Below are 25,327 nucleotides of genomic sequence, written 5' to 3' on the forward strand. Positions count from 1 at the left end.
AGTGACAATCTTTGGAGGTTTTTAGTTCTTCTCAAAGGAGAACTTTAAATTTATATATCTGGATTGGTATTTAATTTCTTAAATRCAGCTAGCAGCATAAATGTTTACAAGCACCAATTTTATACTTGACACTGATATCACTACTGTGTGTGGTTTATGTGGCCCTCTGGTACAGAGTTAYGAGTAACCAGGCAATCACAGACAAAAGCACATTTCAAAGCACTATCATGTCTATGCTGCTGGTCTCAGGCACATGTGAGCCAAATATTCATCCTGCTGACTGCAATAGCAAACCAATTATCTCTTTTTTTCTTTTATTTCTGCTCTGTGAACATGAAGAGAACTTAAAGTTGTGCAGAGGCAATTGTCAGGTCAGGACTAGCATTCTGCCTTCCTGACCAGATACAGTCTGAGACAGAACAACAAAAAGGATGGAAAAAGCCAGGAATGTTCAAAATGCTGCAAAATGGGAAGTCTCTACTTCACAGTTAGCTCAGGGTTAGTTCAACACCTCTTTGAAATCTCTTCTGCGAGGAATCACTGACAATACCGAGCCAAGGATCTGTGAAACTAGAATCTCTCAACTAACCTCTCAAATACTCTGTTTCTTGGACTTTAAAAAGTCCCCAATTTAAACAGTTCAAAACCACAATCTTTCCAGCAAGTTCTTTCCAGCAAGTTCTACTCCTCTGCTGAAGTTTCAGTGCCTGCAGAATCCTGACAGCAGRGATGTGGACAAATTAAAGAGAGAAGGGAGGAAAGAAAGTCTGTTTCTCGTTTCTGAGAGCAGGGAATCAGGCACAACACCTGAAGGAATAGAGAACAAAGTGGAAAAACTGTGGAGAACATGATTGTAATTAGAATGTGGTATTTTTCTTAACTATCTGCATGGTTCTTCTCTCTAGCCACACTCTAGCCASAGTCATGGATAAAAAATCTTACTTACCCTCTCCTCTTTGAGCTTCTTGCATGGGAGGTAGTTTGAGCCAAATCTTGTGTGATATTCCCCTCAGCCTGCGGCACTCCAGCCATGCACATCCKTGGTGAGCCCTTGTCTTGGCTTCTCTGAACTGAGCTTTGGATGACAAATGCCCCTTTAGGGATATATTCTGCAGCTGCACTTTACTGTGACTGAATCTGAGAATGTGCTAAGTATTACACAGGCAGCTGAATGATACAGGGTGCTGTCTGCATTGCTAACATCATGTTGGGTTTACTGCTGTTCTCTGAGTTAGGGCGGGTTGTATGTTTATAATGTACAGATTGTAAATTTTGATACAGATTATAAGTTTTGGTTGTCTTTACACATCTTTTTTWAAGTATTAATAAAAGTGAGTATTCTGTTTTACAGTACCTGGTAGTACCTGTTGAAAATTATTTTTATTTTTCCCTATGCTATGAAACCACACAGAAACTGCTGGCTTCTGACACAATAACAGGCTTGGGGCTTTGTATTGCAGGTTAATGGAGAGCACTGTGTGTGAGGGAGACAGGATAGTCCTGCTGGCACTTAACAGTTCAGTGGTCTGGAAATGGAGAAGTAATTCTTTCTGAACAGGAACAGGATCTTGCAATGCCAACTGACAGACTGTAAGTTCAGGACTAGGAGATACAAATATGCTGGCTGAGGCTGYCTGCTAATAAAAGCAAAGAGGGGTTTTCAACCTTACTAAGTCTTTGCAGTTAAAAGTTCTAAAATTAATCGTGGTTCAAARTCTGGATATTCTTATAGCACAAAGCTCCTCCAAAATGCTTTTGCCTTATGTATCGAGATTGAATTCACTGGCTATCTTCAAAGAAGCTGTTGTGATCAAATCTGTGTTCTAAAAAAATCTTTTAGGATGAGAAAAATGCTGCTCTCTTTACATCCATCTGTTTTGTTGTCAAAAAGCCTTGCTAAAATGCCAAGGACTGTGTTATCACAGTAGGATCCTGTAACATTCTCCCCATCCTTTGAATGCATGAAGCTGGGCTGTTCTGGGAAATCAGAAATCTTGATCTAAGATTCAGAATCCCTAAAGTGAAATTTGTATTGCTTTATTGTGCACTGTGWGGCACAAACCTGCTGCAGAGAATTTATTACAGATTACTAGGTACTGCAGTAAGTACCAATAGTGACAAACTGAACCATGTTCTTGAAATGGCATATGTGGGATCCTGAAAGTAATGAAGCCATCTCTGTGAACACTATGAATTAATAATTATAGAATGCCCCCTTCAGTAGCAAAATTCAGCCTTTCCTGTGTTAGTACCAAATGGGCACATGAACACAAGCTTGGCAAGTTTTAAACTTGCTTATTCTTTCTATAGGTACCTAAATGGGGACTTAATTCCCTGAATGTATCTTTGTGTGTTAGAATATTGTGCCCTAAGTGACTTCACTCCCAAATTGCTGTGCAGAGTTTGCACTTTAAACACTTGCCAGTGTTTAAAGGTCCTGAACTACACCTGATGAAACCTGTCTTGGAGAAAAGCTTGATTCAGTGCCAGTGCTTTCCTTCTYGCAGGAGCAGCTGAAAATTGCATTTGGAACACAGAATTTTGGGAACTGGGAGGTGATTTTTACTACCTAGGGGCTAAAATGTGCCATTTGAATGCAACACACTGGGAGTATCAGGATACACAAGTTTGTCATTGTTTCATGGGGATCTAAACCATCAGCCCCTTGTTCCCTCACACTGGCTGTCAAGAGACTCCTGACACCATCTGTGTGCATCRGGAAGCCCAAGCTGGGAGCAGATGGCAGACACAGACTGCAGAGSACAGACATCATGCAGTGTGTCAGGAGAATTGTTTCCAATTCTGCTTTATCTGAAATGTTCTTGATTCATCAGCTTGATTTAACAATTGCAGTTACAAAAATCAGACTTTTCTAAAAAAGCATAATGACAATAAAACAAACCAGTCCAATGCCTGCCCTCAATCATATGTGGGTTCCCCCCAGTACAGTTCCTGATGTTTCAGTCCAGGTCTAATTTTTTAAGTAGCTGTTCCCAAGAAGGATTTYCTACCTGTTGGCCATCTCAGCAATCTGGAACTACATGCACATACCTGTAGGAAAAATGGAATTTCCTTGAAAGTATATCTCAYTTATTTTCTGTTCAAATTGAAAAACATCTCCAACACAACTGCTTAATTTTTCATGGAAAAGGTCAGTCTTTATTGTATTGCTTTCACATCTGTACATAGGAACGTGAGCTTAAACAATCTGCAAAGTATCCTGTGTTAAATAATRAATCCATCTGACATATAAAATTCACTCTCTGATCTATTTCAAAACTCTCATTTTAAATAAAATATCTTACTAGCACAGTTCTTGCCATAATACTCCCTGAACAGAACCTCCTTCAGTCACTCCTGCATATTTTCCCCTGAGAAAGCACTGCCTTTGAACTACTGGCTGGTAGAATTTTCAACGTGTGATTGTAAAACTTGCTTAAGCTATGTGWAGAGTGTGTCCATTTGGGTGACATGGTATTTATTCAAAAGTTTATCAAATCAACATCTTGATTTTCTGTTATAATGGAACATAGTTTATCTCATTATTTCATAMAGTCCATCCCAGAATGACCTATGGAAGCCCAGTATGGTGCATGAATCACTGCAGTTAGTGCACACATGAGGCAAAGACCACGAAGAGAAGTCACAACTGACAAGGTCTGATRACAACTCTTCTTCTTGTTCTCTTGTCCTTATTTTCATCTCTACATTTCAGAGTATAGTTTCTTTCCAGGACTTGATCCATTAWCCTGGTCATGATCCATTTCAGGTGTTTAATGAATCTGTTTAAAAGAAAACACATAAATACAGAGTAACCCTCCATACTGACAATAATAAATTACTGTTATATTGCTTTAAGAATAAATTACTGTTAGATTGCTTTATCCCAGTCTATCTACTGAGTCAAAGTATCCAACTGTTATTAGCGGGTAATATTTTACTGTAGTCAAAGGTAAAGACCAGGCTGAGATTTCTTTAGGTAGAACCAGAGMTGTGGATTATGAAGGTGCTGGGCACTGGTGACTGTACCCATCTGACCTTGTGATCTTACAGCTGATTAATGAGTATAGTGTGGAAGGTACTGTAATTAGTATAGTGTGGAATGGTGCATCCCCCTCTGAGAGGGGGTGATTGGGGATGAGTCTGTGTTGAGGATGAGTTGAGGTACAGTTCCATGAGCAGTTCCCCTGGCTGCCTGCAGCTCAGGACATTTCYGTGCTGTGTGGAGCAAGGCTCTGAAGGACAGCTCTTCCCTCCTTCCCTTTATGGGTCTGAAGAAGAATGAAATACAATGGTCACACATTGTGCATGAGCTTGGACAGACAGAGCAATAGTGTCATTAACACAGGCATTACRGGAAGCCAAAAGCAAAGAGATTGGCACAGGACTGGGGGAAAGGTTCTTATATGGATTGAAAGCAGATTAAAAGATTGGAAGGAAAGAATACAGCTTGGTAGGAAAGAACTCAGTGGCAGGGTATACCAGGGACCAATTTTTATTCATCACCATTACTGGCTCAGAGAAGAGATGAAYAGAGAAATCTTGAAGACTGCAGAAAATAAGCTCTCTCAGGTATTCAGATGCTGTACTGATAGGAAGGAAATCCAGAGGGATTTCATAACACTGAGTGGGCAAAGGATGGCGGATTTAGAAAACATTTGCTGATGGGCTGGGCAGCAATGTGMTCTCTAACATCCTGCATTCTATCTTGTGGATTTGGGAAAGCATGAAGAGAGCAGCCTGCAGATTTTGGTCAGGAACATGCGCTCTCCCAGAAGTGGAACACAGGGCTGTGAGATGTGGTCTGACTCATCACAACATTTCACATGTTCTTGTGTGCCACTTACTGCAGATACTAGGTCAGAAACAAAAAGCACTTTCATGTCCAGTGAGGTATTTCTGTCAAATGTCTGTCAGCTACAGTACCTGCTAACAGTACACATCTGCTCAAAATCCTTTCTCTTAAAATGAGAACATGAAAAGGGAAAACAGCAGCACATTTCATGTTTATCKGATTGCTTTCCAAGTGGAACTAAGAACTGATCTATAGCAGACAGTTCAGTGAGGTTGTTAGTATTCWGCACTGTAGATCAAATTCTAGGGTGACTTAAAAATAGCACAGCAAAACGTATTGGGCATCCAAAGGAAAGTATAAAGCTRTGTAATGGAAGTTCCAAACACTGCTGTAGGTCTGCTAGTCCAAGACTAATTTGTTGTGGCAGATATTAAATAGGRTGTAAATTATACAATTGGCCAGGATATTGTATCCTGCCTTTCTTATTTTCAGATTAGATATATGTCCCTCAAATTTCATGAGAACCTATTTTTAATAGGAAATCTCAACAATTTCAGAAAAYAGTGGAAAATCAAGAGGTAGAAAATATTTTTAAAATCTCAGAACTAGAACTTTCAATAGCCTAGAACATATCTGCAAGCATTTAACAGTATGGCTGTAATAGAATGACTTTAGCATTAGCAGCTCAGTCATGATATTTTTGTTAATTCTGTCTTTGAAGTTACTGTTCCTTACATTGCAGGCTGGAGCAAAGGACACATGGTGACTGTTTCACATCYTGGCACTCTCTGCTTTCTGTTTCCTCACTTTCTGCAGCAGTGTTTCAAATCTCATGGCCTATTTGGGCTCCACTGCCTCAGCAACCCTTGTGGAGTTTTTTTTTCCAGCCTGCAAAGAGTATTTAGCCTTAAGTCTGTGAACTGAACTGGAGTTTTCCCCGTCAATCGATCACTCAGTGCATGTCACCATTTTCCATTATACCGTTATTTTCCATATACGGTTCTCATCTGTCTTTGCCCTTTTTATCACATATATTAGACACATGCTCGTGTCTTCAGCGAGCATCATTCCAACTATTCAGTTACTTTTACTTTCCAAATTTGTAGCCMAAGTAATAAAATTCAACTGTGAAAAGAAAGACAGTCTGACAGTTTCTCCGAAGAAATGGAAAGATTTAGCAACTTGTGCATATTTAATCTTTTGGGATAGTTGTAGTCCTAATATGGTAGGATCATTATGAGGGGACAAATGCAAAGAGTTAGAGACTAAATGTCCCTAAACAAATTATTCTTTTTTTCTATTTTAGGACTGATAGTTATTAGCTGAACTGTAGTGTCACTTTGCTTCTCCTCCAGAGGAAACAAACATGAAGAATTAAATTAGATTAATTTCTTAATTCCTTTGGCAGCTTAAAAGTGGTAATTGGCTACTGCCATCTATTGAAGCAAGTTTATTAGAGAAAGCTTAATTTTTATAGGAAAGAACCACAGACTTTTTAAAAAATGGTCTCTAAAGTTACTTGTGGCTGAGGCTTTTAACACATGCAATACTCAGGCCTAAACTACTGCTATCAAAAATTGAATGTCTCCCTAATTTCTGTGCCTCATTTAAATTTGCATTATTAACAGCAGCATTTGGAAAACTTTTTCAAAAATCTTCTTACTCTCTTTACATTATATAAATAAATGCATTTGGTAGAAACTCACTTAGAACTGTCCATGGCTGTGGTTAATTAGTCTGTGGTTAAACAGTATGGACAGTGGAACAGTTAACCATGATTTTGTCTTCCTTCCATTTAGAAGGGAATTCCTGTTAAGTACACATCTGTTTAAAGCAGAGCTGTCAGGTGAGTTTGAACACTGGACTTCTATTAATTTTARTAACATCTAAAAATTCAAATCAAAGTTCTAAAAATCATAGCAATTGCTCTTAATCCTGCTGCTAATGTAATTCATATAAGAGCCAACTGATCATCTGTATCATGGAGTCAACAAACCACCTCGGAGATCTCTACAAAAACGGGGGGAAATAGTGAAAAATGGCAAGGTAAAATAAGTAACAGATTGCTCCACTCATTATTTTTAACATTTAAAGTCTGAAAAGAAGGAAGTCAGGAAGTGGATTCGGATACATTTAAATGTATCCTGACAGTGTTAGTGACATCATTCTTCTGATCTGTCCTTTGCAGGACATCTCAGTTTTGGAACAGAGGCACAGGGGGTTGCTGTCTCATAGACACTGAGCCTGCAGTTCTAATTGGCACTATATTGATGAGCTGGGGAGTTAAGCAATTTTTTTGATTCAGAATTTAGATGCTGGCATTCATCAGAAGCGCTGAGTCATAGGTTTTTAGTGCTGGATTCTGCTCACTGAAGATATTCATCAAAAATCATTTTATGAAAAAATACAGGTAAAGTGTGTACTGTAAGATTCATAAATTCATAATTTATAATTCACTATTTCTTATTCAGTTTTCATTATTGATTACTTYTGCCCATTTTCTTTCTGACAGGAGTTCTTTGTGATAAGTCACATCTGATTTTATGAAAGTATGAGAACAGTCATATAACCTTATTCCGGGGGGCTTCAAGTATAATAAATAACCTGGTACCCTCAYACTAAAACAGTAAATGACAGGCACAAACTCAATTCTGTTCAGTTTACACAGATTAATTTCTTCATTTGAATAGGCCAGGAACCATTTTTCAGCTGCTTACTTAGCTGTCTGCCTTCAATCTCTGCCACCAATTATGCTCAGAAACTTGGGCATCATTTTGCTCCTATTGAGTTTATTCAAGTGAGGSGTTTCTGCCAGAGAGCACAGAGCTGTTCTGATCCACGTGTTCTTTTATTTTTACATCTAAATTAGCCTTTCCACATACTGCAGAATGGCCCTCTTGGGATTTGCCCCCTCTGTTTCCCTGTCACTCGTCACCCACYCCGGGGTGCGAGGCATCGCTTTCTGAAGGCACGGAGGACGCTGCAAGGTTTCAGCTCAGGCTAATCATAGCTCTTTGGTTGTTCTCAGAAATCACTGGTGAGTCACATGAAGAACACTGCTCTTTAATGCAAAGAGTAGGCCTATGTATTTTTCATCACTGCTGGCAAAACAGACCCAATCTCCCTGCAGTGCCTTGTGAATCCTCAGCACTTCTGGGTGCAAGGGAATAGGACAGGTGGGAAACCTTCCCAGGCCAGGAAAACAAGGGTTAACACTCACACAGAACTCGGGTCACTGCAGGCAAGGCACCACAGGAATTTAAATCTTCCTTTTCAGTGCCTTACTGCTGCTCCCAAAGCAGAAAACACAGCTCCAAATTAGGGCCCTCTTCTGCTTTCCTATGGAAGTGGTGAGGAATGGCACAGAACAGTGAAGAGACCTGTAACCAGGATATTAACTCAAATCCCTCTTCATGGTAACACACTGAGTCTTTGCCTGGTAGCTAAATAATTATGCAATTTGTGGCCTGGTTGCTACGTCCGTAAGTATAATTAAATATATAAACAAATGAAACACAGTAAATGTTTTCCTGCCTAAGAACTGATCTAAATTTAGGGATTTGTGATTTGATTCTCACTGGAAACCACCATCTAATATGACAGCTTCCAAACAAAAGGGACAAGACTGGAACTGGTATCTGTGCAGAGCTCCATGAGCTCACAGCGGAGCCTTATTTCTAAGTTTTGGGAAGACCTCTGCATTTTGATTTCTGCATATGGAGGGTTTATGGTTAGAATATCAAAAAGTTTCCAGAGCTTCTTATCTTAATATGAAGGAAAATTTTAAGAAGCCCATTAATCTGCACTGAATAGAGCTGTGCTCAGGCCCAACACACTATCAAATAATATGTTCATATAGTAGGAAAGATCACTGAGGAAAATTGCGTCTGTTCCTCTTCTTAGGTCTTCCTGAAAACTAGATGCAACTTATCAYGACAAATTCTAATCAGAAAAAAAGTTATTTGAAAAAAGTATTTTTAATCCTCTATTAAATGGCGATGGAGTAGTAAGATCTGGAGTTTGGGAAAAGGTATTTTTGGGGAGAAAATGGATATGGCTTCTAGCACCAAAGATCTTGCTTAAATTTCCATTAGTTTTTAGGAATTGCTTTCCTCGAATACAGAGCATGTATGTCATTTGCCCAGCTGAARAAGGAGAAGCAGAGACAACCACAGAAGTAGTCAACAGTGTTTTGTAGGGAGGTTTGTTCTGCTCCACACCTATTTTAGGTGATTCTAATCCAGCTGCTCAGGATAGACCACCAAATGTTGGCATAGACACTTCCATTTGCAGTGACTGTATGCAGTGAGATTTCTTCAGTAGCAACAAAATCTGTTCACTCCCTCCTTAGGCTCCCACAGGCTTTTGACCAAGACTTGTTCAGCTGTGTTTGTGCCATGTTACTCCAACACCAAAAGTGTCCAATTTTTCCTTCTGAACTACTGACCAAAATCAGCTAATATTGCTTTTTATAGACTCTGACTAGAAATATTTAGSACATAATTTTATATCCTATACTAAGGACAGAACTACAGGAAAGGTTTGCTTGTGTTTTTTCAATTAGAAGACTGTTTAAAATAGCCTGATGTTAACTGGTATTTGTATAGTGTGTTCAGCAAGGTTTTATTTGTAACCTTAAAACTGAATTTCCCATTTCCATCATTTCAAACAAAAAAAAAAAAAAAAGAAGATATCCTGGATTTCAGATTTACAGACAATATTTTGCTAAAAAATCTACTGGCAGATTTGCTAACACATTTTAATTTAAACTGTGAATGTTTTCATTAACATACATTTGGCACAGAAAGTCCTAGCTAGAAATAGTAATCTTCTTCCCAAATGCATTTCAGTGTTTTAAAATGCTAAATCCTTACATTTCCAGAATTTTAGATTCACTCAAAAGTACAAAAAAAAAATTGATCAAGCAAACCCTCGTGCTACGATTAAAATGGGAAGAATGGTGAGCTGCGTAGTTTGTCGTTATCCGAGAGTGGTTTTAAAGGGCAGTTGATTAAAACGTATTGCTGGCTCGAGGAAGATCTCTGAATTGTAATAAATATTAGCCGGAATGCTCATTTAGATGCAGGGCTGCTTTTCGAACCAGATCAGAAAGTCGCTGCCCACTGTATAGGCAGCCCCAGCAATACAGCTGCAGTGACTCGGAACGTGAGTCCCCGGGAGGGAGGGACATTGTGCAGCGGGGCCCCGCCGGCCCCCTGGCGCTGCCGGGAGAGTGAAGCGCCGGGGGTGGCCCCGGCCCTCTGCCCGCAGCGCTCGCCCGTGCCGGGAGCTGCGGCGGAGCGTGTCCCCGGCGCTGTGCCCGCTGCCCCGGGAGCGCTGTCGCCGGCCGGACACTGCGAAATTACTTACTYCCCTTGCGAGCCCTCTGCGTCTCCGCGGGCCTGCCCGGCGGCAGTGGGTCTCGGCTGCCCCTCTGGCCCCTGCACCGGCGGGGCGAGTGTCATTTGGAAGGGAAGATGTTGCGCAGGAGCCGCGACGCAGCGAGGGCATCCCGGGGMCGCGGCGGTCCCTGAGCTGCGGCCATGCCGGGACACCGGGCCCCTGCCCCGGGCCAGGCGGCGGCACCGCTCTGTCGCCTCGGAGCGCCCCGGGGCGTCACTCCAAGTACCCGTCAAAGACATCCAGCTCGCTGTCCGTCTCGTAGAGCACCGAGCCMGGGTCGGAGAGCATCCCCAGATCCACCAGAGCTTGGTCCATATCCTCGGGCAGGAAGACGATGCCCACATTGAGGACGATGTACTCCATCAGGAAGGCATAGTAGAGGATCAGCACGTTGACAAAAAACAAGCCCACGTAAAACATATAGGGCAGCACCAGCAGCGCATGGAAGGCCCAGGACTCCACCGAATCCAGACGTGCCGAGACCGCGGCGGTCATGCAGCCGTGGGGGCTGCGGGGGCAGCGGGCACCGACCCGCCCGGCCGGCGCGGGGGGGCGGGCGGCAGCGGCGGAGCCGGGAGCGGGGCAGGATTGCACGCCGCAGCCCCGGTGGCAGCAACGGGCAGAATCTCTGAGGAGCCGGATCCGGATCCCGGGCCGCAGGGGCGCGGAGCGGCCGGCTCGGTCCTTTCAGTCCCCGGAGGAAGAGACGCCCGGGCGGGMGGGCTGGCGGCCAGCGCGGGTTCAGCGGCGTTGCCGCAGCCCCGCCGCTGGCAGGAGGCTGCTGAGCGGCATCTCCGGCCCGGCTGCTGCAGTCCCGCCGCGGCTCCCTCCTCCTCCTCCCGCACGCAAACTTTGCGGAAGGAGCCCGCAGGCGCGTTGGGAGGTCGGCACGGAGCACCTGCCAGCGAGGCCGGCCTGCGCGGCAGGACCGTGTGCCCGCCCGCCCCTCGCTCCCCGCCCCGCGCCTGACCCGCCGCACGCCGCCGYTGTTTACCAGCGCCGCGCTGCCGCTGCCGTGGGGCGGCTGTGACGGGAGCCGGCGCCCCCGCCGCGATTAGCGGCATTCGGGTCCCACTGCGGCTGCACGGGACAGGAGGCGGCGTGCGCTGAGAGACCGACAGTCGCCTGCGCGCTGTGCCTGCCCGAGCTGTGCCGCAGCCCGCAGCCCGGGCAGGACGGGCAGGTCTGAGCTGTGCCTTCGCCCCTGGGAGTTGTTTCCCGACCTCTGCTGTGAACGAGGTCCTCCTGGAGCGGCATTGCGGGCCCGGGCCCCTCTCGGCTGCGGTGCGGGTATTTCTTTGCCGAACAAGGCTTTACCTATACCAAAATACAACCGTCGGTGTTAATTTAAACTCGGTGCGATTTTGATACTGGTTGACAAACTTCAGCTTTTACGTAGATGGTTTATTTCTCTGGCTAAAGGAAAAAAAATCCCAAAAGAGGTCAAGACAGTCAATAGTCCCATTCTCTTCATTCTTCCTTCATTTTTAAGCTGATTCAAAAGTAAGTGTGCGTTCATTACTGGAAAAACCTCCGCAAGGGGAGTATCAGCAGCCGAAGATCTGGCGCTGCGTCTTGCAGCACAGGTGCTGACCCCACAGAACGGCTCCATTTGGGTTATGGAAGCCGAACAAGGAATGTCGGGGCCAAATTTATTATTTAATTACAACCCATTTTGGAGGTACAGGCACACGTTTAATGTTCTGCTTTTTTTGTTCAGGCTCCGTTTACGCTCTGATGTTTTTCTAAGCGAGCCGCCCGGAGAGCGCGCCTGGCCCAGGCCCCGCCCCGCCCGTGTGAGGGCTCGGCCCCGCCCCCGCGGTGCATCCTGGGACTCGCAGTCCGCGGGCGCGCGGGGCGGGCGGGGGCGGGGTCGGGCCGGCGCTTTCCGGCGTGCCCCGCCCGCGCATGCGCCGTGCGTGCCGGTGCCGCTCCGCCGGGGCTCCGCGCCGCTMCCCGCCCGCCCCGCGGGGCTATGAGGCCGTAGGGCCCGCGGGCCGGAGCAGCCTGCCGCCGCCAGCATGTTCGGCCGCTCCCGCAGCTGGGTGGGCGGCGGGCACGGGAAGGCCGCCCGCAGCATCCACTCCTTGGACCACCTCAAGTAAGCGCGGGGCGGCCGCGGGCTCGGGGCCGCGGAGAGTGGCTGGGCTGTGAGGGGGCTCGGAGGGGGCCGTAGCGGCCGGCGTCCGTCGGCGGAGCTGCTCGGGGCAGGTTTCTCTCGGACAGGACTGCGGGGCCGGGGTGAGGAGGGGGCGGCTYGGCGGGCGGCGCTCCCCAGGCGCTCGCTGCCCTCACCGCGGCGTTCAGGCGCAGCTCTCCCGAAAGGAAAGCGCCCAGAACGGTCCCCGGCGGTGAARGAGGCTCTGTGGGCTGGTGTCTGCCTCACGGAAATCGACCTCTCCGTCCCACAATGTCTTCAGGGCAGACGCAGTTCGTGATGTCATGTCACACTCAGGGCTGCCATACGTGTTTGTGTTGTTTTTAATAATGCCACAGAGTGGAGTGCCGTGCGAGGAGTGATCAATACAAGAAATACCACATTCCTCGTGAGGGAGAACTTTGTTTCCTTTTGGTAGCTGAGGCGGGGAGGCGAAGGGCTGGTGCYGGTGTGTGAGCAGTGCCCGTTCCGGAGGGTGTGCGGGTTTTCGATAGTTAGCAGTGAGTCACGGCACTCGGGCCGGGATGTGCCCTGGACTGCAGAACTCAGCAGCTGCTGCAGGAGGAAAGCTTTGAGCTTGAGAACTGCCACGGTGTCTCTGGAGCCCCAGAACCGGGTGTTACTGCTKGCTGCAGAAAGTGGAATAGCTTTTTCCTAGCTCTGCCACTGGAGAGTTAGAAGGGTGGCAAGGGATAAAAATTTTAATTTCCCCGTTCCATTTTAAGTGTTCTGCTATTGCGAGAAAAATGAGAACCACTTTGATAGYTTTTCTTTGTACTGAACGAGAAAAGGAGGTCATTAAGAGACGAAGYATTTTCTAAATGAAATCACTGTGAATATGCAGCTCATTGAGAAAAAGTGCCTGGTAGKTTTCAGTCACCTTACAAGGAGGACACGAATGGGGTCTGACAGYAATGAGCAGGATGCCCTGTACAAGATTTGGATCTTGCAATTGTGTTATCAAGATCATTTATAGATTCTGGGCTTTGTGTCTAACCTGCAAAAACGTTCAAAATGAGCAAGACCAACTGAAATGCAGCACTTTTTACTAAAGACAAAGAAATCAAGTCCAGGAATACAGAACTGACGAGGCCACAGCTTTGCAGGAGTAATTTTGGAAGCATAGTAGATTACACTAGTAAGTCACTGGGATCTGTTTTTACAGCAATAAAAAGGGAAAAGTCATGGTCAGATGTAAACAGGAATGTTTTATGTAACATCCAAGGAGTAATTATTGTGTACTATGCAGCATTAGTGGAGCTWTAGATCTATCTGGCTTTGATATTTCATTTGAAGATAGAGTAAGCACGCTGATGCATGATGAAATTTGAAGAAACTGTATTTAAGTTTAGCAAAAAATAGGCTGATGAGAGGGAGACTTGAGACTTACTTTCAGGCAAGAAAAATATGTCCATATGTTCTGTTGGGGCCCCAGAGAATAGAAAAATTACACCCTGYCTGATTTGTAGCAAAAGGGAATTGGGCTTTAAGTGTTGCAACTTTTGCTTGACTTGTTATCTGAGAGCTGAAGTAAATAGTTATCTACTAGAGTACAAGCTTTGGTCTGCTTTTTTGCATGTGATTCCTTAATTGTGAATCTGAAATGGTAATATGTAAAGGACGGATGGGACCTTTGATCTGTTTGGACTATGTATATTTTACGGGTTTGTTTATCCAGGCTGCAGGAAGTTCAGCTTCTAGCTAGCTGTCAATAGGAGGGGAAATTTAGGTCTTTWCCAAGTGTTGAAGTAGGTAAAATAACAGAAGGAAAAAGGGCAGAGRACCTTCATTTTGGGGTCATGAAAGAAAGTCAGTCTTAATRAGCTTAYTTGATAAGCTGTTTACCTTCTCCTCTTTTCAACTCATCAAAGCCACATTTTGTGTTCCATATGAAGGAGCTGAGTAGAACACACCTGTCTTTCTATTACAGGTTAGCTCAACATGTAAAAGGTGTATTATGCTATGTTACAGGGATGAAATGAGTCTGGGCTAGCTTTGAGGGAACATTTTTAGTTTTAAACTTGCATAGTGTAGAGTTGAGTCTGAATTGTAAACGAAACACCTGCTTAGTGATACCGTCAGAGTTACTGCTTTTTGTCCGTAAATGCTGGATCTTTCCCATCAGCTTTAATGCAGTTTGTTTGAGGCTTGCTTTTCAATTTTTACTATTCAGTCTTCCCACAAGCATGTCATAGAATGGAATGGCTAAAGGCAAATTGTGAGGCCATTTGTGTTAAGTGTTTTTATGCAATCTCTTGATCTAGTGAAAACAGTTAAAATTTAATCCAGCTTCTGAAWTGTGATCTAGGGAAGGATGAAATARTGCTACTCGCTACCTGRRTGCTTCTCAGAGAACTTGGTGTTTTTGTGCACCTTTGTTTCTAAGTCAGATTTTCCCCTCTACTTTTCTATATTGTTAATGTCAAGTGCATTTCCCATTGTGTCTTCTGCACTTGGTATTTTAATCGCATTGTGATTGCACAAAAGGTTCCATGCCATTAAAGTTGGGTGCTGAACATTTTCCATGCCTTGGTCAGMTGCAGTGTCTGTAAACGTATGCTTGAAGTCTTTTTTTCATGGGTGATTCATTTCCTGAAGTACTGTCCGTGCTATGCATCAGGTTTCCTCTGTAAGAACAATATGTTGTTACCTGTTTACAGGCACAATGAAGAAGACAGCATGTTATGGGGTTTTAAAATTTGCGTGCTTGACTTCCTGAACTCTTGCCTATTTTAGTACGTTTTTGTAAATAATAGGTAGGAATGTTGTTAAAACACACCTACAATATTCATGAGTTACTGTGTTACCCCTTTGAGCATGGTTCCTAACCAGAAAAATGTTCAGAATTTTGTTTGGTTTATTAGGTTGCTGGCAACATTTCCCACTAATTTTGATGGTATTGGGTGCTTTGACATTTCCTGCTTGATGGGTTTTTGTTTGAACCCACTCTTCAGATGTAGAGATGACAAAAACCTTCTCTTTGGTAGTTTTGCATTTTGAAGCACCAATCTGACCCCTCTGTAACCAGCATTTAGAGACAGGCTTTAAGGATTTATATAAATACAAAAATACTGTGTTTGTGTGGTACTTTATGCTCTCATTATATGGTATTTCACATGTCTGTAAAGAGAAAAAGAGAAACAAGTATTCTTTCTTGTTCAATTTCAAGCAAATGGGATAAATTAAAAAAAAAAAAAAAAAGGAATAGTTTGATGGTGAAGGCCAGGTTTCCTCTATGTGAATCAATGCCTTGGCAAATTAAAAGAACTCTGCAATTATGCTGCTACCTATAAATTTGGAGATAATGTGTTTCTGACTATTAAACATTTCTTTCTTTTTGTGTTTGTAATGCTCTATATTCCATAGGCTCCCAAAATAAGGCAATAGCATGTTATTCTTCCCATCGCATCACATTCCCAAAATTCTACTGTTGGAGTAAACTTTAATCCCAGATTTGTATAATGCAACTTATTAATGAGAAATAAATGTCTGCAGATGCAATAAACTTCCATGTGAGTTAGAATAAATAGGCTAAACTATGTGAAATAATATAGTATTAATTACTCTCTAAATCTCTAAGGAAGTTGTTCAGATTATTGTGGAATGAACTGGTCTAATTGCCATCTCTTCAGCTGTTCTCTRCTCCATTAACTGCTTCATCCTCGGAGCAGGGACCGAGTTTGTGCTCTGTCTTTTGATTCATTGTTCTGATAATACACATGGTGCCCTCATGGGAAGTTTCTCCAGGGCTTGTGTGCTCATGTAGAAACCCTGGGAATTCTCACAGGTGGTCAGACTTAAGCTCTCACATCTTCYCTGTGAGCCATCATGCTGTCAGTCTCCACAGAAGGAATCTTGAACCGTGATCCTGAGATTAGTGGAAGAGGATTTGCAGGTGCTCTTTGACTTGTTATTAATGGCTTTTATGGTACAGCACGTGACCAGGCAGTTATGACTGTAGGACATAGCTGAGAATCAGCTTTTCCTAGAGTGATTTCAGTCTGAGCAGTTTCTGTTCTGGATTTGAAAATGAGTATTGATTTCTGAGGGGAAACATCACCATGAAGTTTCTTACTGAAGAGAAAGATTATGAAAAGCCAATTCCCCTCCTCCTTTCCCCCCTGCCACCTATTTCATTTTTCCTTCTCTTTTCTGTCTGTTAATATATGTAATATAACAATCTTTGGTAATATGGTGTAGGCTTTGTCACATTGCTGATTTGGGTGTGAGGGAAGGGAGCATGTGGTTAAAGCTGTGAACTTCTGGGAGCTGTTTACCTCTTGGTGTCCTTGTGCAGTACTCAACACAGCAAAGAACTGTTGTTTGATGATTAAGTAATATTCAGACCAGCAAGCACATAGTGTTTTACCATCACAGCACAGTGCATTTTGTCAGCTTCTCCGAAATACCACCTGTTCCATGCATAGTTTGTGAGGACAGACTGTGTCTTGCAACAAGTCCTGTGAAACTCTGCCCAACTCAGCAGCTCAGCAGCTGAAGACAATCCTTCAAACCAAATTTTCCAGATTTTAAGTTAACTGTAAATATGATCAAAGTTCTTGCTGATTTTGGTGGGGCCTTTTGAATTCAAGCAAAGGTTCTGAATCTAGGTAATGTCTTTGTAAAGACTGGAACAGCCTTTGTAAATAGCTGGAACAGCCTCACATGTGTGTTCCGTTAAATGACATTTTAGTTTCTGGCTTCATGTTTGCCCAGTGCAGTGATTCAGGTTTTTAGTGTTGATAAAATTGATGGGAATATTGTTTTTTGAAATGTGATTTCAATTGTGTTTTTTGACCTAAGCATCTTAATTTATGCCATAAACCAGACACTCCAAAATTTTGTTTTAGAAATGTGCTGCATTTTCTGGAACCTTACAGAAGCTTGGCAAAATTCTACTAATGAGATTCCTAAAATTTCAGTCTGAATCACTGAACAAACTTTCATGGAATCCAAAACAATAATGAAAGGCTGTCCCAGGGTCGGTACACACAGGCTATTTTCACATAGTTAGGTCTTGGGAGTTTTGATTAACTCCACTATTCATGGCAACATTTGTAATATGGAAAATCTGTCTTCCTTCCCAAACAGTTGTGAGCATATTGCACAGAAATCCTGGACGCAAAGGTGTTACTTTGGGTTTTCAGTACAGTCACAGTATAACAATATGAGTAGATGTGTTTAAGAATCTAAACCTGTGCAGTTCTAAAATTATATGAAATTTCCCTCACGTATTCTATTTATTTTCAAAATTGTGCACATTTCTGATATTTATCTTTTATTACTCAATAAAATTAAACAGAGGGAAAAAAGCAGTGGTGATTTTTGTGCTTTTATTAGAATTGCCTACACCCCACTTTTTTTTTTTTTTTTTGTGGGATGTAAGAAAGTAACAAGACAGAAGTAAATTAACAAGACTGAAGTAAATTGGTKCTTTGATGTAACTTTTTGGGAAAAAAGTTTTACTCTTCCTTGAAGAGTAAAATTTTGAGACAATCTGAAAGACTTATTCTATTTAGCTTCCTGTCACCTGTGTGATATAAACATCCCGTTTTTTAAGCTTCACTAGACCATCTTAAACTTGCCCTTTGAGATGATAAAGCTGGACTTTGCCCCCTTTCCAATGAATATTTGTGCTTAAGGGAACAGAGACCTGATAATGACGCTTTGCCAAGGTGCATGAATAGTCTTTGAGAGTCCAGATATTAAGGTTCGAATTGATGTGAGTCTGTAAGGGGTCTTTGCAGGCAAGAAAAGGGATCTAATTTCTCTGATTAGACCTTATGTGCCACTTTCTCATATCAACTACTGCATGCTTACCTGCTTCTTCTATTTTTCTTGCTCATCATTCCCTTGACTTSAACATATTCTGAAGAAATTGATATGAGAAGCATCTTGGGGCAGTTACAGTTTCTAGTTCTATGTTAACATGCATAAGCCCTCATAACTCACCTGGCTGGGGAGGATTTGTTTCTTTTGTCACTCTGTGTAACAATTAGTTTTCTGTCTGCAGCAACATTAAAAGAGATTTTAGGGTTTTTAAAGGCTAYAGTGATTAGACTTTGTGCRTATATATGTGTCTACATTGGTACAGTGATGAAAGACAAACAAGATGTGAGGGTGGCAGCATAGCATGTTACTTGTACTTATTTTTTCTTTTAGGTACATGTATCATATTTTGACTAAAAATACAACAGTAACAGATCACAACCGAAACCTGCTGGTGGAGACCATTCGATCCATAACGGAGATTCTTATCTGGGGCGATCAGAATGACAGCTCAGTGTTTGAGTGAGTACTTGTGAGCAAGTTGGGCTCTGCTTTTGTGTTTGAAGAATGCTTGGAGTTGTACAGAGTTCTCATTGAAAAAGTTAACTCTTCCAAGACTGTATTTCATTAATATATGTAGAAAGTTATGGCTTTCTACATATATTTTCATATATCTATGGTAGTAGATAGGTGAGCAGGTTCATATTCACATCATACAAGAAGTTGCTGCTTCTAAAAAGTGTTTGAAGTCCAGAGCCCCTTTTGGGTACTGCTTTTGTTTGACTCTCCATTCTTTTGATGTAAATAYGAACTCTAACTTATTTTAGGGCACAGTATTACTCAATACATGTATTAATATCATATTGCATTAATATCATATCAGTTTGTTCCCTGCAATTTACCTAAGGTACCACAAATAAATATCTTATTCTCATGGTTGTATTTAGAACTGCCTGATAAATTGAATATGCTAAAAATACAGTAGGAAAGGCTCTGATTTCTTTATGTCCTTTTTTGCATRATTTGAATTTTTAAGCCCCATTGTTTAGTATTTAAGGTTTTTGAAAGATGTTATTTTATTATACAGATACAACTTTGCAAAATAATTCTTCGTAAAAGAATGCTGTTTGTCAAAGTTGCCTTGAATCATCCCTAATCCTTGCCAAATGATGTTCCTGTTATTTACAGCATGTGACCTAATGACATCTTTATTTTATTCCAGCTTTTTCTTGGAGAAGAATATGTTTGTTTTCTTCCTGAACATCCTGCGTCAGAAGTCTGGACGTTATGTGTGTGTGCAGCTGCTGCAGACTCTGAACATCCTCTTTGAGAACATCAGTCATGAAACATCCCTGTGTAAGGGCACACTTCCAAACTGCTTAGGATGAAGTGATTGAGATTTGATTGAATTGAAAGATTCCCTTTCATTCAATGAAATTTAGTCCTAGAATTACTAACAATCTTTTAAACTGAACACTACCAAAAATTCAGTGTAAACTGGCTCCAAAATGCCTTTTAATGTAAATTTTCAGTGGTGCAAAAGTAGTTGTTAGGTACAACTGCATTTAGATACAAGCATTTAGCATATTTCAAGGGGTTATTAAAGTCAACAAATTAGTTGTGATCTGRAAGGTTCACTTGCTGCCACAGATCCTATGGTGGAGCTCTGCTGTGTAATTTGTGCTGTAACTGTTCTGATATCATTAGTGCTGACATTCAGCCATGGCTGTTTCCTCAAGCTTTTTGTCAAAATATAAAGAGGATGGAGAATTAACAGTTTGAARTATTACACAGCTATCATGAAGAGAGAGTCATTTTCAAACCTTGGAGAGTTGGGCCTTTGGGAGGAAAAGAGTTAAGCATTATTAGCTGCAGAGACTACCTAAATCGAGAAGATGAAGTGTATTCTCAGTTGTSTTGTTCTTGGGAGAAAGACCTTTGTAGGGAGCAGTCCTTTATATCAGTGCTCAAAGGCATCACTTGAGTTGTTTGGGTAAAAGTTGTGATTATCAAACATCAGGTCATTGCTTGCTAGCTAGTACTTTAAATACAGCTTGTTACCATGATGATTTTTTTTGTATTTACCTGGGTTAATGCTTCTTATTTTTCAGACTACCTGCTCTCTAATAACTACGTGAATTCTATTATTGTCCACAAATTTGACTTTTCTGATGAGGAGATCATGGCATATTACATATCATTTTTGAAAACCCTTTCCCTGAAACTCAATAACCATACYGTACATTTCTTTTACAATGAGGTAAGTGAAGAAAGTTRCAGTATAATGATAAAAGAACTTTAATTTTAAATTGATAGCAGTGTAGCATATGTTTAGTCTCGTCTCTTAATGTCTTGCTTTTATTTTGATAATGGCAATACCTGTGTTTGTGAATTTGTTTGTAAGGATCTCTGCACAAGCATGGCTTTTTTTTGCAGTCCTCTTTCAACTATAATAAACTAAAAATCTGTAAATTGGTGTTATATTAGATCATTTCAGTAGTACTTAAGTCTACTTCCTTGAGAATTCAACTTGTTTATGCTCTGTTTTCTCATGCTTTCGTAAACAGGATCTTTTCTGTTGCATCACTTGGTTCTGAGAGGTTTAGTCGAAGTCCAGAAAGCTGAGTCAAAGGGCAAGGTTGAAATGGGTTTTTTCCTTGCTGTGCTCCACTTTCTGCCAGAAGAGGGCATGAAAGCACTGAGTATGTGCACAGTTACCCTGGGAAGCTCTGTTGTTTAAAGCACTCTCTTTTAATACAGAGCTACAAATGCGACTTGTGTTGTAAAATCATTTTGGTTATTTAAGTAGAACGTAAAAATACCATATTAATACACAGAAAACATAATTCATGTAGAATCCCAACTGATAGTCAGTATATGTTTAATGAATAAATATTTTCTTTCCTCTTGTTACAGCACACTAACGACTTTGCTTTGTACACTGAAGCTATTAAATTTTTTAACCATCCCGAAAGCATGGTCAGGATTGCTGTTAGGACTATAACTTTAAATGTCTACAAAGGTATGCTTTTTATTTATTAAAAAAGGCATGTGTGTAAATTTTGTTTCATTGTAGTTTAATTTTCAGTTATTTACATGTAAGGGTTTTCAGTCTGTTTTATGAGATTGAAAAGCTTAGCATGTTGGCAAGTTTCAGATACACATTTTGACTTTTGTAGCCACTATCCCAAACCTGCAGTAGGTGCTTGTAAATAGTATTTTTTTTCACTGAGGAAACTGGTTTGAGGAAAAAAACACGAAAGTGTCAAGCATACACAAGGAACTTTAGCTTCCCATGCAACAGAGGTCAGAATGTGACTGTATTTTAAAAAGTAAATAAACAAAAAAACCCAAAGCCAAAGTGTTTTTTTAAATATGAATTATTTTTTACTGATTAAATTGAGCTTTCTAGTGTATGAAGCAGTAACCAACATCACTCCCTTTTAGATGGAAGTGTATTAAAGTGTGTCTGTAGAACTCTTGGGCGCTGCAGTCACTTCAGTCTCAGGCAGAGCTGGACCATTCCCAGAARTATGCAGTGAAGGCCAGGAGGCTGCAGTTGCAAATTCCTGTGTTGGGCATTACAAAAGGATCAAAGGGAAAAATGCARAACTTCCCTGTGAAAGTAGTAAAGCTTTCTCAGGTTTTCCAGAGAAAGTGAGGCATCTGTATTGTTTAAGGTCCTCAAAACTCAGTAGAGACCTCAGCAACCTGGTTGTACTTTGAAATTAGTGCTACTTTGGGAATGTCTACTGTAAACCCGACGTCACTTCCCCTTAAATTTTTCTTGGGGTATATAACATTTTTTAATGAACTGGAAATGTCACAGTATTGTCTGTAGAAAAYGTTGTTTATTCTGAACTTCTACCTCTGAAATCAGCATGCTATAAGGTCATATGTATTATGCAAYATGTTCCTGCAGGGCTTCTTGTTCTTTAATTCATTTTAAATTACATGTTGAATTTACACAACTTTCTGTCAATTAAGAGGTCTTCATAGACATTGATAGTCTTCATAGAAGAGGTTAAGGTCTTTTTTAAAACAATGAACAGTTTGCTTTGCAAGTGACTGGATAGCCTGCATAGCAAATAGGTTGTTTACAGTGTTGGCTGCAGCACTGTTTCTGTGTTCTGAGAAATGGGCATTTGGTACTTGCTTTCTAATTCAAGGAACTGTAAATGCAAATATGAGCTTACAAAAAACAACAAATTAGAGGCTTCATATCCTATTTGTGGTATATTTATGTAACTATGTATTTTATGAAAAAAATGTACTTGTCTAGAATTTTCATTGGATGTTGTAGTGATAACAAAGGTTACAGATGAAAAGGCACAGCTCAGATGTWCAGGTTTGATAGTTTTCTGAGTACCTGTTTGCATATATTCTGCTCTAACACCTACCCTGTATCTTTTAGTTTAGGTGCTTTGTGCTTTAGCTTTTTAAACCCTTGTAGAGGATGTCACTATCCCAGTTCCTAATCCTGTTAACTGTTGTCTGTTTCTTTTGCCCTTCCTTCACTGATGATTCCTGTGTTCCTTAATGCAGTGTCATGTAAGTCTAACTAGCTTGACTCTCAGCATTACTGCTTTATTCTTGCGCTTTTTTCTCTTCTTTTTGATAAATAATGTGCTAAAAGAACCTTTCTGAATTCCACTAGATTTGTTTATTTTCAGACATATAAATATATCAACATTAGGCTCATTCAAGCCAGCTAAGAACTGATGTGACATGATGTTTTTATAGATTTCCATTTCACGCCTAAGATTGTGTCAGGTGTATACTCATGTGGAAAGCTAGCATGTAATCAAATTCAGAARRTATTTTGTTGTGTTTCTTAAAAAGCAGTAAAAAATACTGGCAACTGATTTTTGTTTTTAATGATTTTTCTTCAGTGGACAACCAACCTATGCTGCATTACATTCGAGATAAAACCGCAGTTCCTTATTTCTCCAACCTCGTCTGGTTTATTGGCAGCCATGTGATAGAACTGGATAACTGTGTGCAGACTGATGAAGAGTAAGCTTTTGCAAATGCTGGCTATTGAATGGAATTGCTTTCCCCCGATGTCAATACTGTCCTTATTTTGTCTGTAGTAGTCCAGTTAAGTTAGTTTCTTAGCATGTTCCCTTGTAGACAGTTCAGACTTCCCATTCTTTAAAGTTTTTTAGTGATTCTTTTAAGATARCAACGCTATGTGCCTAATCTCTGCTGGTGTGCATACAAGTAAATTAGTGTTTGCCACAAACTTTTTCCTCATCTTTATTTCATCCTGCTAAAAAAAGCAAGTGTCTGGAAGACACAAAAGTTATTTTGCTTCTCAATCTTCTAAACTTTGTCTTTTTTAGCATTCTTTTCCTATGGGTCATCTCATTAGAAGAGCTTTCTGAAAAGATTCTAGGGGATGAATTTAAGCAAGAAAGATGAACTTTAATATATGAACTGTCAGACCTGACATGGCTGTGTAATATTCCACTATSAACTACAGAAATATTTTGTTGATTTGGGTTATTCTTGGTTTGTCTTGCCACTCCCACCTTAGAGTGGGCATGTTTCATGCTTTCCTAAAGTGAAGAGGGACATGTTAAATACAACAGAGAATTCTCCTTTATTTTTGGAAAAAAGTCTTCTCATTTTGGTGGTTGGCTTCTGAGGAGTCTGGCAATGGAAAGCYAAGTTTTGTAAAAACATTTCTTCTGAAATCTTGGGGGTTAAACTGATCTGTGCATCCTAAAGCACGTATAGGCCTGAATAGTGTTTGCCAGTTGCATTAGTTGGAAATGCAACTGAAACATCTTTAGGCAGTCTGCCTGAGCCAGGTGATCTTTGGCAGGGATGCACATTACATTTTCCCCTAAGTTTTTAAGACTTTTACAATTTTTTTTTCTGCTCTCTTTCAGGCACAGAAATAGGGGCAAGCTRAGTGACTTGGTAGCAGAACATCTTGATCATTTGCATTACCTTAATGATATCCTTATCATTAATTGTGAATTTTTAAATGATGTGCTGACAGACCACCTACTTAATAGGCTCTTTCTTCCCCTCTACGTGTATTCATTGGTAAATCAAGACAAGGTAAGCTAAYACCTGCAAACAGTTAAATTTCAGARGTGCTACTTGCTTTCAGTGTGCAAAGTGATTTGTGTAGTAGGTGTATGATACTCTTGATATCTATGTATGGTTTACATGAAACAGCTTTAATAAGTGGCTGTAGAGGAAATGCCCTGAGACTGAATTTAAAAGCACAGCAGATTAAACTATGTTCACCAGAGAACTACTGTTTTGGGTGACATAGTGGTTAAAAGCTGACAGTAGTGGGGACAAGAATAACTACAAATTTGGAACATGGTTTAAATTTCTGCTRCTCTGGGAGATGTGTGATTTCCTTTTCTGATAAAGTTACTTGTCTTCTGGCAAAAGCAGGTTATAATACAGTGCAAATTTGCCGTGACGTAAAAGTCCATCTAGGTAGACAATACAAATTTTCAGGTTTGATACTTATTTCTTCTATTTGTAGAGAAACTGTGTGTTTTAATGTGGTATAGCTGAATTTATTTTTAAAGCATAGCCATTAAATTTAGTGGGTAAACTGTTTTTTGGTGAAATAGAAACTATTTTTTAAAATCTGTACATGTTCCTGCATTCACTTGTCTGTTGTGGGTAGTATTTCATGTTATCTGAATAGCTAATTTTGAGAGCAGTCTTTAATGAAYGTTAACTGAGAAGAATTTTTGGAAGAAATAGCATAGTGAAAACCAGTGTACTTCTGAGATGCTCACCTATTCAAGTTACTTAAGTGACTGTGAAAGACAAATTAATAGCAATTCGTTAAAACAAGGAAGAGTAAGAGATATGCTTATTCAGAGTCTCCATTTCCAATAGTTTGCAAGCAATGAATGTTAAAGAACATGATYCTTTCTGAATRTTTTGTAGCAGAATGTGRAACAACACAAGTTTTGTTTTARATAAAACATTAACSATGTAAATACTTTATATAAATWAATAAGCATTTTTCATAATGTTTTCTRTAGGGTGGAGAACGTCCAAAAATAAGTCTCCAGGTTTCCCTCTATCTTCTTTCTCAAGTAAGTATTTTAAGTATTTGTCCTGTTKCAGAACAAATTTTGCAGTACTGTTCTGGTTTAAAATTTACTGTATTTTTATCATTTYGGCAAAGCCATAAAAGAAAATTTGGCAAAAGAAAT

At 41.0% G+C, this 25,327-nt stretch overlaps 2 protein-coding genes across 7 annotated transcripts in view; one reads left to right on the forward strand and one right to left on the reverse strand.

The window, feature by feature from the left end:
• Window positions 1-3,115: 3,115 nt before the first annotated feature.
• DEXI (Dexi homolog) lies at window positions 3,116-11,146 on the reverse strand. The gene is made up of 2 exons (XM_057367282.1): window positions 10,166-11,146; window positions 3,116-3,782 (listed from the first exon to the last, which is right to left on the reverse strand). Exon 1 carries the CDS (start codon window positions 10,691-10,693, stop codon window positions 10,412-10,414), a length of 282 nt encoding a protein of 93 aa, XP_057223265.1. The 5' UTR covers window positions 10,694-11,146; the 3' UTR covers window positions 3,116-3,782; window positions 10,166-10,411.
• Window positions 11,147-12,120: 974 nt separating this feature from the next.
• CLEC16A (C-type lectin domain containing 16A) overlaps window positions 12,121-25,327 on the forward strand; it is a 59,900-nt gene continuing 46,693 nt past the window's right edge. For all 6 annotated transcript variants that reach the window (XM_057367281.1, XM_057367275.1, XM_057367279.1 and 3 more), the window contains exons 1-8: window positions 12,121-12,299; window positions 18,519-18,647; window positions 19,348-19,481; window positions 20,237-20,385; window positions 21,042-21,147; window positions 23,018-23,141; window positions 24,023-24,197; window positions 25,154-25,207. In XM_057367281.1, the coding sequence (XP_057223264.1) occupies window positions 12,220-12,299; window positions 18,519-18,647; window positions 19,348-19,481; window positions 20,237-20,385; window positions 21,042-21,147; window positions 23,018-23,141; window positions 24,023-24,197; window positions 25,154-25,207 (951 nt within the window). In that variant the 5' untranslated portion in view covers window positions 12,121-12,219. The remainder of the gene's footprint in view (window positions 12,300-18,518; window positions 18,648-19,347; window positions 19,482-20,236; window positions 20,386-21,041; window positions 21,148-23,017; window positions 23,142-24,022; window positions 24,198-25,153; window positions 25,208-25,327) is intronic.

This window comes from Malurus melanocephalus, unplaced genomic scaffold, assembly GCF_030028575.1.
Source record: "Malurus melanocephalus ecotype Western Australia unplaced genomic scaffold, MMel_1.1 scaffold_77, whole genome shotgun sequence".
NCBI lineage: Eukaryota > Metazoa > Chordata > Aves > Passeriformes > Maluridae > Malurus > Malurus melanocephalus.